A 9,994-nucleotide genomic window follows, 5' to 3' on the forward strand; every position below is an offset into this window, starting at 1 on the left:
TTGGACCAAGTATTTTGTTGCACTGGACGCAGTCAGTACTCCCCGCAGACCACCTTCTCGAGTATGTTAGATACCTCTTCGGCGCCTCTGTTTTGTAGATCATAGATCAACTTAGACATTCTTGTATGCTTCCTCGATCATATTTCCTCTTTCGCACACTGGCTCGGGCGAAATCTTCATAGTCTAATGCACTAAAGTAGATGATATTTCCCAACGGTCAAATCAATGTTATTACATTACTTCCCGAGGCTTCCCCTCTTTGTACTTTTTCTTATATCCATCAAGTATTTATGCATTCCCTACGGAGGTCTTTAAACTAGGCACTCGCCGAATCCATCTAGTTCCTTCCTGCAAAGACCACCGCCTCTTGCCTGGGGGCAGAGGTTATGCTTTTTGGACTTCTGCCATCTATGGTTTTCTGGCCGAGATGAAGTCAAAAGTGATTAGCCACTTTCTCACTGGCGGTTCTACCTGGAACCGCTGCCGCGCCCACTTGCTCCTAGAGCAGTATGACATCTATGACTTGGAGGATGATGATGAGAGCGATGTTTCCCAAGTCCCCGAAGAATAATGATGGACTCGACTTTATCAAGTACTCGCGCTACTACCACAAAGGCACTGATTCCGGACACGGCACGTGATTATGCTCATAAAATAATATGATACAGCTTCGACTGTATGCCCCCGGTATGGATATTGTAATGCTCAAAAATATTTGCAATACCTACAGCGGCAACCAAGATACCAAATGCCGCCCCCCCCCCCCCCCCCCCCCGGGGGGGCTTCCGGCTGCCAACAGCGGTAGTAGTAGTGGTAAGGGTCCTCAAAGCCGAGTACGTGCTTTGCCGTCTCATCTAATTAAGCTAGGTGACCGAACACATCCTAGTTTTTAATCTCTTGTTTTTATATTTATGTCTAAATTTTTATATCGATTTTCTTTCCTCAGAAAAAAAACTATGGTGCTTTCTAAATCCATCTCATGATCCAAGTACGAAGATTAGTGTTCATTCATCACAGATGTCTCTTGTCGATGTATCAGGGAAACCAGGTCCAACAAACGGCTAGAATAACCCCACTCGTTATCGTACCAGGCAATAATTTTGAAAAACTGTTTACGAATCAGTCTTTTGTCTCTGAACCGGCATCGGTGCACATAGGCTTACCTGCTGATTCAACTCCAAGGATGCTTTACTGTCAACAACTGCACTATATGAAGTGCCCAACAGATCGCTGCTGACCAGGTCTTGGTCGCTCACTTGCAGCACTCCGGCCATGGAGCCGGCAGCGGCCTTTCTAAAGATGTCCATGACCTCGTCTAGCGAAGACGGCCGGTCCGTCGCAACTGTGAGATCCACCATTGACACATCGGCTCTGCATGAATGTTAGTCAAAACACATGACGGGTGTGATTAAGAGTAGCGTACGTAGGCACACGAATAGAGATACCCTGGACCTTGCCTGCAAGCTCTGGAATTACGGCTGTGACGGCCTTGTTTGCGCCCGTGGTCGTTGGGATGATGTTATTGAAGACACTGCGACCTAGAGATTGTGCCTCATTAGTCAAGTTGAATGGAGCGGATATGTCACTAGCAAAGTTCTTACCAAGCCTCCTGTTCTTTTTGCTGTAGCCATCCAAGATCTGCTGTGACTGAGTCGCGGAATGAACTGTTGTCAAGAAAGCCTGCGTTACTCCCAAGTTATCGTTGAGAAGCTTGAGTATAGGCGAGACGCAGTTCGTGGTGCAACTGGCAGAAGATATGACACGATTCTTTTCCGAGGGCATCAGATTGTCTGAATTGACGCCATACACAAACGTGGGTGCGTCAGGACTTGGTGCCGATATCACCACCCTTTTACAATGTGCTTCGGTGACATGTCGGATGGACAGGTCTGTCTTGTTGTGCTTGCCGGTACATTCGATTACATATTCCACACCAAGCTTTTGCCAGTCCAGCTGCGCAATATCCCGTGTTGACACGAGTGTAATGGTTTTGCCGTGTATCGGGATTTCCTCTTCTGAAATATACTTGATGTTGAAAGCATCTTTCAGTAGACCGTGTGTTGTATCATGTCGAATCAGATAAAGAAGATCGTCGGCAGTAGCGCAGGTGTGGTTAATGGCCACCACTTCGAGATCATCTCTGAGGAGGGCTTGGCGAAGGGCAGTTCGACCTAGACCAATGTGAGTGGCGGATCATAAGGGATGGAACCAGGAAGCACACCGACCTATACGACCGAATCCGTTAATCCCGACCTTGGCCTTTGGTTGAGGAAACTCCGCAAGCGATCCCATGATGACTAATGAATTGATGACTGATGACCTGGACTAATGTAGTATGTATGCCTGCCGTGCCGTGTCGAACCATTCGTGGCTCAATCCACTGCCCTTTCTAATATTCTTTTTTCCGTTGCCGGCTTGAGGTACATTGATACTTTGAACGGAGATAGTCATATACGGGCTCCGGTGCTATGGCTATGGCGGCGCTTAACCGATGCCATCCAAGCCCAGACTAACACCCAGGCGCAGTAAGCGGTGCTCGGGTTCGGATAGTACGCGCTTCAGCGGAGATTGTCATGCCCGGTTCAGATGGCTTGCTCGCAGACCTACTTGAATTCGCAATATATCAAGTCGGAATCAAACGGGCTACTACAAAGGAGCTTCGGACTCACAAACATCCTACTCTCGTCCGGATTGTGGGAAGCTCACCGGGGCGCACACGCATTGGGAGCATACTGAACCGATCGCAGCAAAAGAAAAACACCGCTGCTATGGCTCCTTGACTTCGGCTTTTCTCGGTTCCACGGTAAGATATAGTTTCCGTGTCGGCCATGCGAAGGCAAACATGACGGAGTGAACATTATGCCGAATCTTTGTCTATGATGCATAGCTCGCATGCTGTCTATGTCAAGCCTTCTCACGATTTTAGCCACGATGAACGCGTGTTCCATAACGGCACTGGCGGGCCTCTTTCCGCAATCAACACCTGAACTCGGTCTAATTGTGACGAAGACCACAATGACGCCACAAAATCCTGATATTTGGTCTTGAAAGGAAATTCAAGTGGTCCGAACATGGTGATGGGGCTTCGAAAATAGGTTGTCGAGATCGGACCATGCAACAACGAAACAGTAAGGAATCGTCTATGCTTTCTCCCTCGATGGGTCTCGAGGACATTGCTGCCCAACAAGAATTCGGGGACACGAGCCTCAATGCTAGCTCGTCCAGAATGTCATTGTATGGAACTTATCTGCTGATTCGGATTGGACAACGTATCCATCAATGTATAAGATATGCGACCGAGCCGTCAAAGTAGTCCCCGCGAGTTTCCGCAGCGCTTCTAAGCCAACACAATATCGTATGTTGTCACATTGTATGCCGGCATCAGATACCGAAAGTCCTTGGCATCGCATGGGCACAACATCAAGCATTGATGAAGAGTCTAGAATAGCCCGCACGTATGGATTTCCGAGGTTGGCTACTATAAGCAATGATGACTGCCACTTTCCGGACCTTCCATTGATGGTTACCCAAGTATTGTAGTATAGTCCTCACTCGTAGCCCCCTTTTTAGAAAGGAAGCAAGTATCCTAGATAGCTAGCTAGATTAGGGTAAGTTGTTCGCAGAAGCCGAAGCCAGTGAGTATCTAGCCCGCGTGTGCGGCGGCATGGCCTGTCCAGGCCGGCCGGACTATTTCATGTCCGGCGCAAGTGGACTAATCCGCTCGGCGAGTTCTGCAATGCAATGCAATACGTACAGCTGAGCCATGACATTCCCCCACCGTGACCGTCGTCGATCTCCTGTCGGATCCAGATACAACGTCATCCCACCCCCCGTGTTTGCCAAGACACGTAGCTTTTCACTCTTCGGGAATTGGTAATTACACGGGCGGATCTGGTCAGTTTCTCGAGCTTCCAACGTGTTTCTCGTACCAGGAATCTGGTTGTCGCCCCGCTGCCAAGCACCAAGCAGGCCAAGAAAGCTTACCCAAAGCTTGCCCACTCCCAACCCCAAACCGCCAGTGTGGTATGAATGGGGGCCACAGGAGAGCCAATGACAAGTCTGACACCAACCCCATTCAGTAATAATCCTCCTTGGGTTCACACCGCGCATCACGCGATTCAGCAGCGTCCGTTTTTCTGGGGCATCATCAAACCTCCACGAATATGGATACTGACCCCAGCTCCTTGCGACCTTGATCCGCAAAACCCGGAGTAAACAAGGCAGACAATTTGCGGAGTAATGGGGAAGTTCCTCGTGTGATTTTCCTTCAAATTGACTGCCAAGCCACTCCTTCTCGGTCGTTGACACTTGTCTTGTCTTGAACTTTCTGCTCTAGAAAGGTTGCCGTCAATCATGTCTTCACCACCTTCATTCCTCGGCTTCAGAGGCCACGCTCTGCGGGTTGCCCAGATTGCCTTGGTTGTAGCTCCGGGATTTACTCTCTTTGGTTATAATCAAGCTGGCGTTGGACCACTTGCCACTCTTCCCAGCTTTGTCGAGACTTTTCCTTCGATCGATACCATCTATACCTCTGGCTCTCAAGAAGCCGTCAACTCGACGCGGAAGGGTGCCGTCATAGCATCGTTCCAGATTGGAGCCTTAATAGGAGCCTTTTCTTGTCTTTTCTTAGGGGACGTCCTCGGTCGCAGGAAAAATATCTTCTTGGCCGCAATCCTCACCATTATCGGACAGGTTCTTCAAGTCGCTTCCTACAATGTCATCCAGTTCGTAGTGGGGCGTGTTATTCTTGGTATTGGTGTTGGCCAGATCAGCGTATCCATTCCAGTATGGCAAGCAGAGTGTTCGTCCGCCGCACATCGGGGAAGAGACGTCATCACGGCCGGTATTTTTATGTGCGTGGGATACGCTCTTTGCAAGTAAGTCTGTTCTGTTTCTCTTTTATTTTGTGTTCTTTGCAGACTTGGAATATTGAAAGCTAATGAATATTCCCATTGTAGTTGGATTGACTTTGGATTCTACTTCATAAAGAACTCGACCCTGAGCTGGCGCTTACCTTTGGCCGTTTCTTTCATCCTCTCGCTCGCAGTCGCCATCTTCATCTTTTTCCTGCCAGAGTCTCCACGTTGGCTAGTCCGGGCCCACAAGGTCTCAAAGGCTACGAGGGCCTTGGCCGCTTTGAAGGACCTGCCGGAAGACCACCCAGCTATTCGAACCGAGATTGCCCAGATAGAGTCATCACTCGAGACTGTGGGAGCCAAGAACACGTCACTTTTGAGAATGTTCTCCAAAGATGACGACGAGAGGCTATTCTATCGCTTTTGTTTGTGCATAGCACTGCAATTCTTTCAGCAAATGTGTGGTGGAAACCTCATCTCCGTCTACGCTTCAACCATTTTCCAACAGAACCTCAAGCTCGGGACTTCGTTGTCGAAAATACTAGCTGCCTGCGCATTAACATGGAAGGCAATGTGTTGTTTTGTCGCGTTTTTTGCGATTGATAGACTCGGCCGTCGTACTGTGTTCATGATAAGTGGTGCAGGCATGAGCCTTTGCATGTGTTGTCTGGCAATCAGTACCAGGTTAGTAATCGTTGTTATTTCTTTCCCCATCGACTGGCAGTGGAGTGCGATGCAGGGTCAGTGGAGAATCATGCACAGAAAGCTTCGCTGCTCTCGAATGCACGACATTCTACTTTTGATTCGGCCCCATGTCACCCATAGAGACCAGTTACTGACACATTGTCGAATAGTTTCCCAACCACCAACCATTCTGCATCCATTGCCTCGGCATTCTTTATCTTCCTGTTTAATGCGTTCTACCCCTTTGGCTTCTTGGGCGGTAACTTTCTCTACTGCACCGAAGTAGCTCCTGTGCATCTCCGTGTCAGTATGAACAGTATAAGTACCGCCAACCACTGGCTCTGGAACTTTGTTGTGTGAGTACCGAGAGCCAAAATAACATTTCCATGTGAATAATGCGCTAACATATTCTGAATTGTCAGCACCATGGTTACACCTGTAGCCCTGGATACTATATGTTTCAGGTACTATATAATGTACGCGATGTAAGTAAAGAGTCTAAAGGACCACTCTCTTTCTTTCTTTTAGTTTTGCGTGTCCCTCCAAAAGAGTAGAATTTGAGAAAAGGAGTGCCAGATGGCTACTTGTGACTCAATTTCTTGCTGAATATTCTATACAATTTGGCCAAGACCCGAGAGCTAACACATTTTGACTTGCAGAATCTCCGCACTGATTCCCATCTCTGTCTTCTTCTTCTATCCAGAGACGATGAACCGCAACCTTGAGCTATTGAACAATGTCTTCAAGGACGCCTCGTCGCCATGGGACATTGTTGCCATGGCTCGAAAGCTACCTCAGGGCGAGGTGGTGGACGGCGACAGTGACGAGAGCGGAGGCAAACATGCCCCGGAACACAAAGAGAATGCCTGAGAGACTTTCTCTTAGGCCTGATTAAGGGAAACGATTGCCTTTTTGCTCTCTTGGTGATCTTCCCGTTGCTTATTGCAGAATTGATCCGTATAAAATAGACTATAGAATTAGTCTCTGTATAGCAACGCTTAGTGAGATCAATTCATCAAAGCATCGTGACATGATAGAATCAAAGTTACTCAAACAATGGCGCAGCATGATTCCTTCGGTGTTCTTAGTGCATTTATCTTCGATGGTGATGCCTTGATCCCTGGTCCGTGGGAAGATACATTCTGTACTCACCGGACGAGTTCTAGTCAGTGGACGAAGCCAAGCCCAATGTGGGCGTTAGCGGCGGGCTTGGAAAAGTCCGGCAGCACTCCAGCTGCCCTTGCATGCCAAATGTTCAACTCAAGGTCAATCAAATGTTATGAAAGTCAATTAGGCATCTGAGAGAAATTGAATGCTAGGCTACATATCCTACTTGACAAGATTTATGTAGATATAAGACGCAGCCTCCCTCAGAACTGACATTGATTGTTCTGAGAATGGTTTGAGACCACGTTTGCGCCTGGTAAGGACAAGGGTTCTCATTGGGAGATTCTGTTACTTCGATGCCTTGAGTAGCCAGCGAGATATGCAAAACTTCTTCTCTCAAAATCCCCATCTAATCAGATGTTGCATTGTGCCTCTGAGTCAAGATCGGATATGTACCTGGATGTTAGTTCAGTAGTAGTTCATGGTAGTGGTGATGCAGCCTGGCAGTTAGCGAATTTCAGCGCTAGCCTAGCAAGAATGAGACTTGAACACAGCATGTCCCTGACCTGCTAGTGAAGGAAATGTATCCACTGTATCCTGTACCATGACACTAAAGACGACCACCAATTCGCCCTGCCCAGGGTTCAGTCAACATCGCATCCGGGGACCCCTCGAAACCGAGTCTTGGCTCTTCCGCGGGGATATGGCCCACTACAACTTGTCTTCTCACATGACTTGCATGCACAACTGCACGTCTTTGTTTCTCGGTCTGCCAATGCTTCTTTGCATGTTCTTTGAGTTACACTGAGGCTCCCTACCGGAGACCTTGCGTTGAATAGATGCATGACAGCTGCCAGTCTTGCAGCAAACCATGAGCGACACCACCAGCCCGCTGGAAACGCGGTCTAATCACACCGATTCCAGGTCGCCTTTGCAATCTCAGCATCCACCAAAACGGAGACGCACCAGCTCCCATACTCATGGAACCCAGGAAAGGGGACTCATGAGAAATGGAGGCGAATCCGGACAACCTCGATTCATCGGCAGTGGTAGCGGCATACACTTTATCCGCACCGTGTATGATGTGCTATCTCGCAGCGCGGCCGGGACGCGCAAGATCAACAGGAATCAGATGAGGGGAGATCTGGTTCCCGGAGAAGATGATCAGCTGGTTGATTCAGCCTCGGAAATTGTTGTCGCTACTCCTGGCACGAGAGCGAGCGCTCCATTCTGGCGTGCAGAAGAAATCATTGACGATACGGCACCCGGGGCGCCGTCTATCAACTTTGATAACTTGACCCGCTGGACACAAAGTTATTTCGTGAATTGGCACCCTGCATTTCCATTTCTCCATGGACCAGAGGTTTTGGAGATTTTTGAAAAGGCTGCTACAACGGGTATTGCCAATGTCACCGAGGCGGAAGCAACAATCATTCGCGCTCTTCTCTCCATATCACTGGCCGATTCGCGCCAGATAGCGCCCAATACACAAGAAGCCATTCCGTCCGGATGGGTCTTCCTCAATCAAGGGCAAATTGCCTCGAGTCTGGTATTTGCACTAGAGTGTCCGGCAACTCTGAAAAATATCCAAGCTGCTGTCTGCGTGCAACTATTTCTCGTGTCAATGCTGCGCTACAATATGGCATCAAGGTTGGGAGGAATCATTGTTCGAATGGTAGGCAGCGGAAAACGCCAAAGGCTCTTCTCTTCGGGTTTTTTGTTCACTAACTGTATTTTGTTCACTGGCTCCAGGCTTTTCATCTAGGTCTTTACCGCTGCCCCGCTCGATACTCGAATTTTAGCCCTCATGAAGCTGCCATGCGAAAGAGGATATGGTGGTCAATTTATTGTCTTGAAAGGATCATATGTCAAGCCTTTGGTCATCCACTGGGTATAATTGACGACGACGTGGATGTATGTCTGCCATCAGTGGAAATCCATGGTGATGCTGCAGCAAGTGCCGTCTCCGATGAAGGCTCAGAAGGTAAGGAATATCTAGTCATTGTGATTCATACTCTACTGACCTTTAAAAGCTGATCCCTTGCTTTTCTTGACTTTACATGCTAAACATGCACGACTACGAGGGCTCATTTTGGAACTCCGTCACAAGTCTATAGCTATCCGCTATGACACGATGGAACGGGCCATGTTGGTACAATCTGAGCTATTAAGATGGGTCAATGACGTTCATGAGAGAACGGCAGATCGTGTTGACATTGAAAGTTCTGGATTGCAACACATCATTTCGCCCATATCTCGCTCCCAGCGTACTTTGCTGTCCCTCATGTACCATGAGTCTGTGATCACGCTCAATCGGCCGCTTCTTGCTTCGGAAACAAAGAGCCCAGCTTCACAAGCCGCCTTTCAAGCATGTGTCAGCGCTTCAAGGTCTATTTTAGATACTATCATCATGATGGGCCAGCACGAAGACGGAAACTCATTTAACAATATCTGCGTTTGGCCTCTTCAAACCTGGTCAGTATGGATGAGTTCATTCATTTTGGCTTATGCGGCCCTTCAAGGGGAGACGACGGTATCTTCGGCCCACAAGTAAGTGCTATTCCGATGGAGACGAACTATGAGCTGCAGTGTAACAAGCACCCAGGTATGCCAAGAAGGCGCTCTACATTCTCAAGCAGCTCACTGCTAGAGGGACATCTTGGCCAGAATCATGTGCCCACGGTGTGGAGTATTTGGTCTCTGCACTGCAAGAAAACCAAGAAGGCTCAGGTCACCAAGTCACCAATAATACATTGTTGTCCGCGAGACTGAATGGACAACGACAGGGTTCGGCATCAGCTGACCCAAGCAGCAATACCCACGCACAAGATGGCAACACCACACAAGACTCGAGATCTGTGGGTCCTGACACAACCCTGAGAAATTTCGCCTTTAACCCTGCCGGGTAAGTTTGGCCCAGTCCTCGAAGTTTTCTTATTCGCTCGCTAACCACGGTGCCATTATAGTCTTTCTCAAGTGTTCATGACCGACGATGTTCGAGCGCGGACACCATTTGAATCACAATCATGGAGGCAAAGTCTAGACCAGACGTTTGTACCCGACGGCGCTTCGTCCATGGACACGTATGGTCAAGAGTGGTTTGATCCCATGGGAGTTCTAGACTTTTCAAATTTTACACAGTTTGGGAGCACGGATACGCCTTTCGAGTTCAGCTTCTATTGAACGAGCGTAAATGTCTCAGTCGGACAAGCGAGCTAAGGTTATGGACACGTCGAGATTCTAGAACCTGCCGTGTCGCCTGCGAAACTCCGGAATGAAGGGGGATGGGATAGAGCAAATATTTATGGACATTGCAAAATATTGCTCTGGTTCGCCAAGAGTCCGTC

The 9,994-nt window shown here is 48.5% G+C and overlaps 3 protein-coding genes across 3 annotated transcripts; 2 read left to right on the plus strand and 1 right to left on the minus strand.

Annotated features, from left to right (window-relative positions):
* Positions 1 to 997: 997 nt before the first annotated feature.
* Positions 998 to 2,292, minus strand: PFICI_10600 (uncharacterized protein; the record flags this gene model as incomplete). The annotated part of the gene is made up of 5 exons (XM_007839181.1): positions 998 to 1,108; positions 1,164 to 1,371; positions 1,424 to 1,538; positions 1,602 to 2,171; positions 2,226 to 2,292. The coding sequence occupies 5 exons, from the start codon at positions 2,290 to 2,292 to the stop codon at positions 998 to 1,000; spliced, it is 1,071 nt and encodes a 356-aa protein (XP_007837372.1).
* A 2,061-nt stretch (positions 2,293 to 4,353) lies between these two features.
* PFICI_10601 (uncharacterized protein) lies at positions 4,354 to 6,410 on the plus strand (the record flags this gene model as incomplete). Its single annotated transcript, XM_007839182.1, has 5 exons — positions 4,354 to 4,877; positions 4,959 to 5,540; positions 5,711 to 5,896; positions 5,963 to 6,025; positions 6,200 to 6,410. 5 exons carry the CDS (start codon positions 4,354 to 4,356, stop codon positions 6,408 to 6,410), a joined length of 1,566 nt encoding a protein of 521 aa, XP_007837373.1.
* A 1,108-nt stretch (positions 6,411 to 7,518) lies between these two features.
* On the plus strand, positions 7,519 to 9,830 carry PFICI_10602 (uncharacterized protein; the record flags this gene model as incomplete). Its single annotated transcript, XM_007839183.1, has 5 exons — positions 7,519 to 8,322; positions 8,400 to 8,631; positions 8,681 to 9,197; positions 9,253 to 9,552; positions 9,614 to 9,830. 5 exons carry the CDS (start codon positions 7,519 to 7,521, stop codon positions 9,828 to 9,830), a joined length of 2,070 nt encoding a protein of 689 aa, XP_007837374.1.
* Between the last annotated feature and the right edge of the window lie 164 nt (positions 9,831 to 9,994).

The sequence above is a fragment of the Pestalotiopsis fici genome (genome assembly GCF_000516985.1).
Source record: "Pestalotiopsis fici W106-1 unplaced genomic scaffold PFICI_Scf_7, whole genome shotgun sequence".
Taxonomy (NCBI): Eukaryota; Fungi; Ascomycota; class Sordariomycetes; order Amphisphaeriales; family Sporocadaceae; genus Pestalotiopsis; species Pestalotiopsis fici.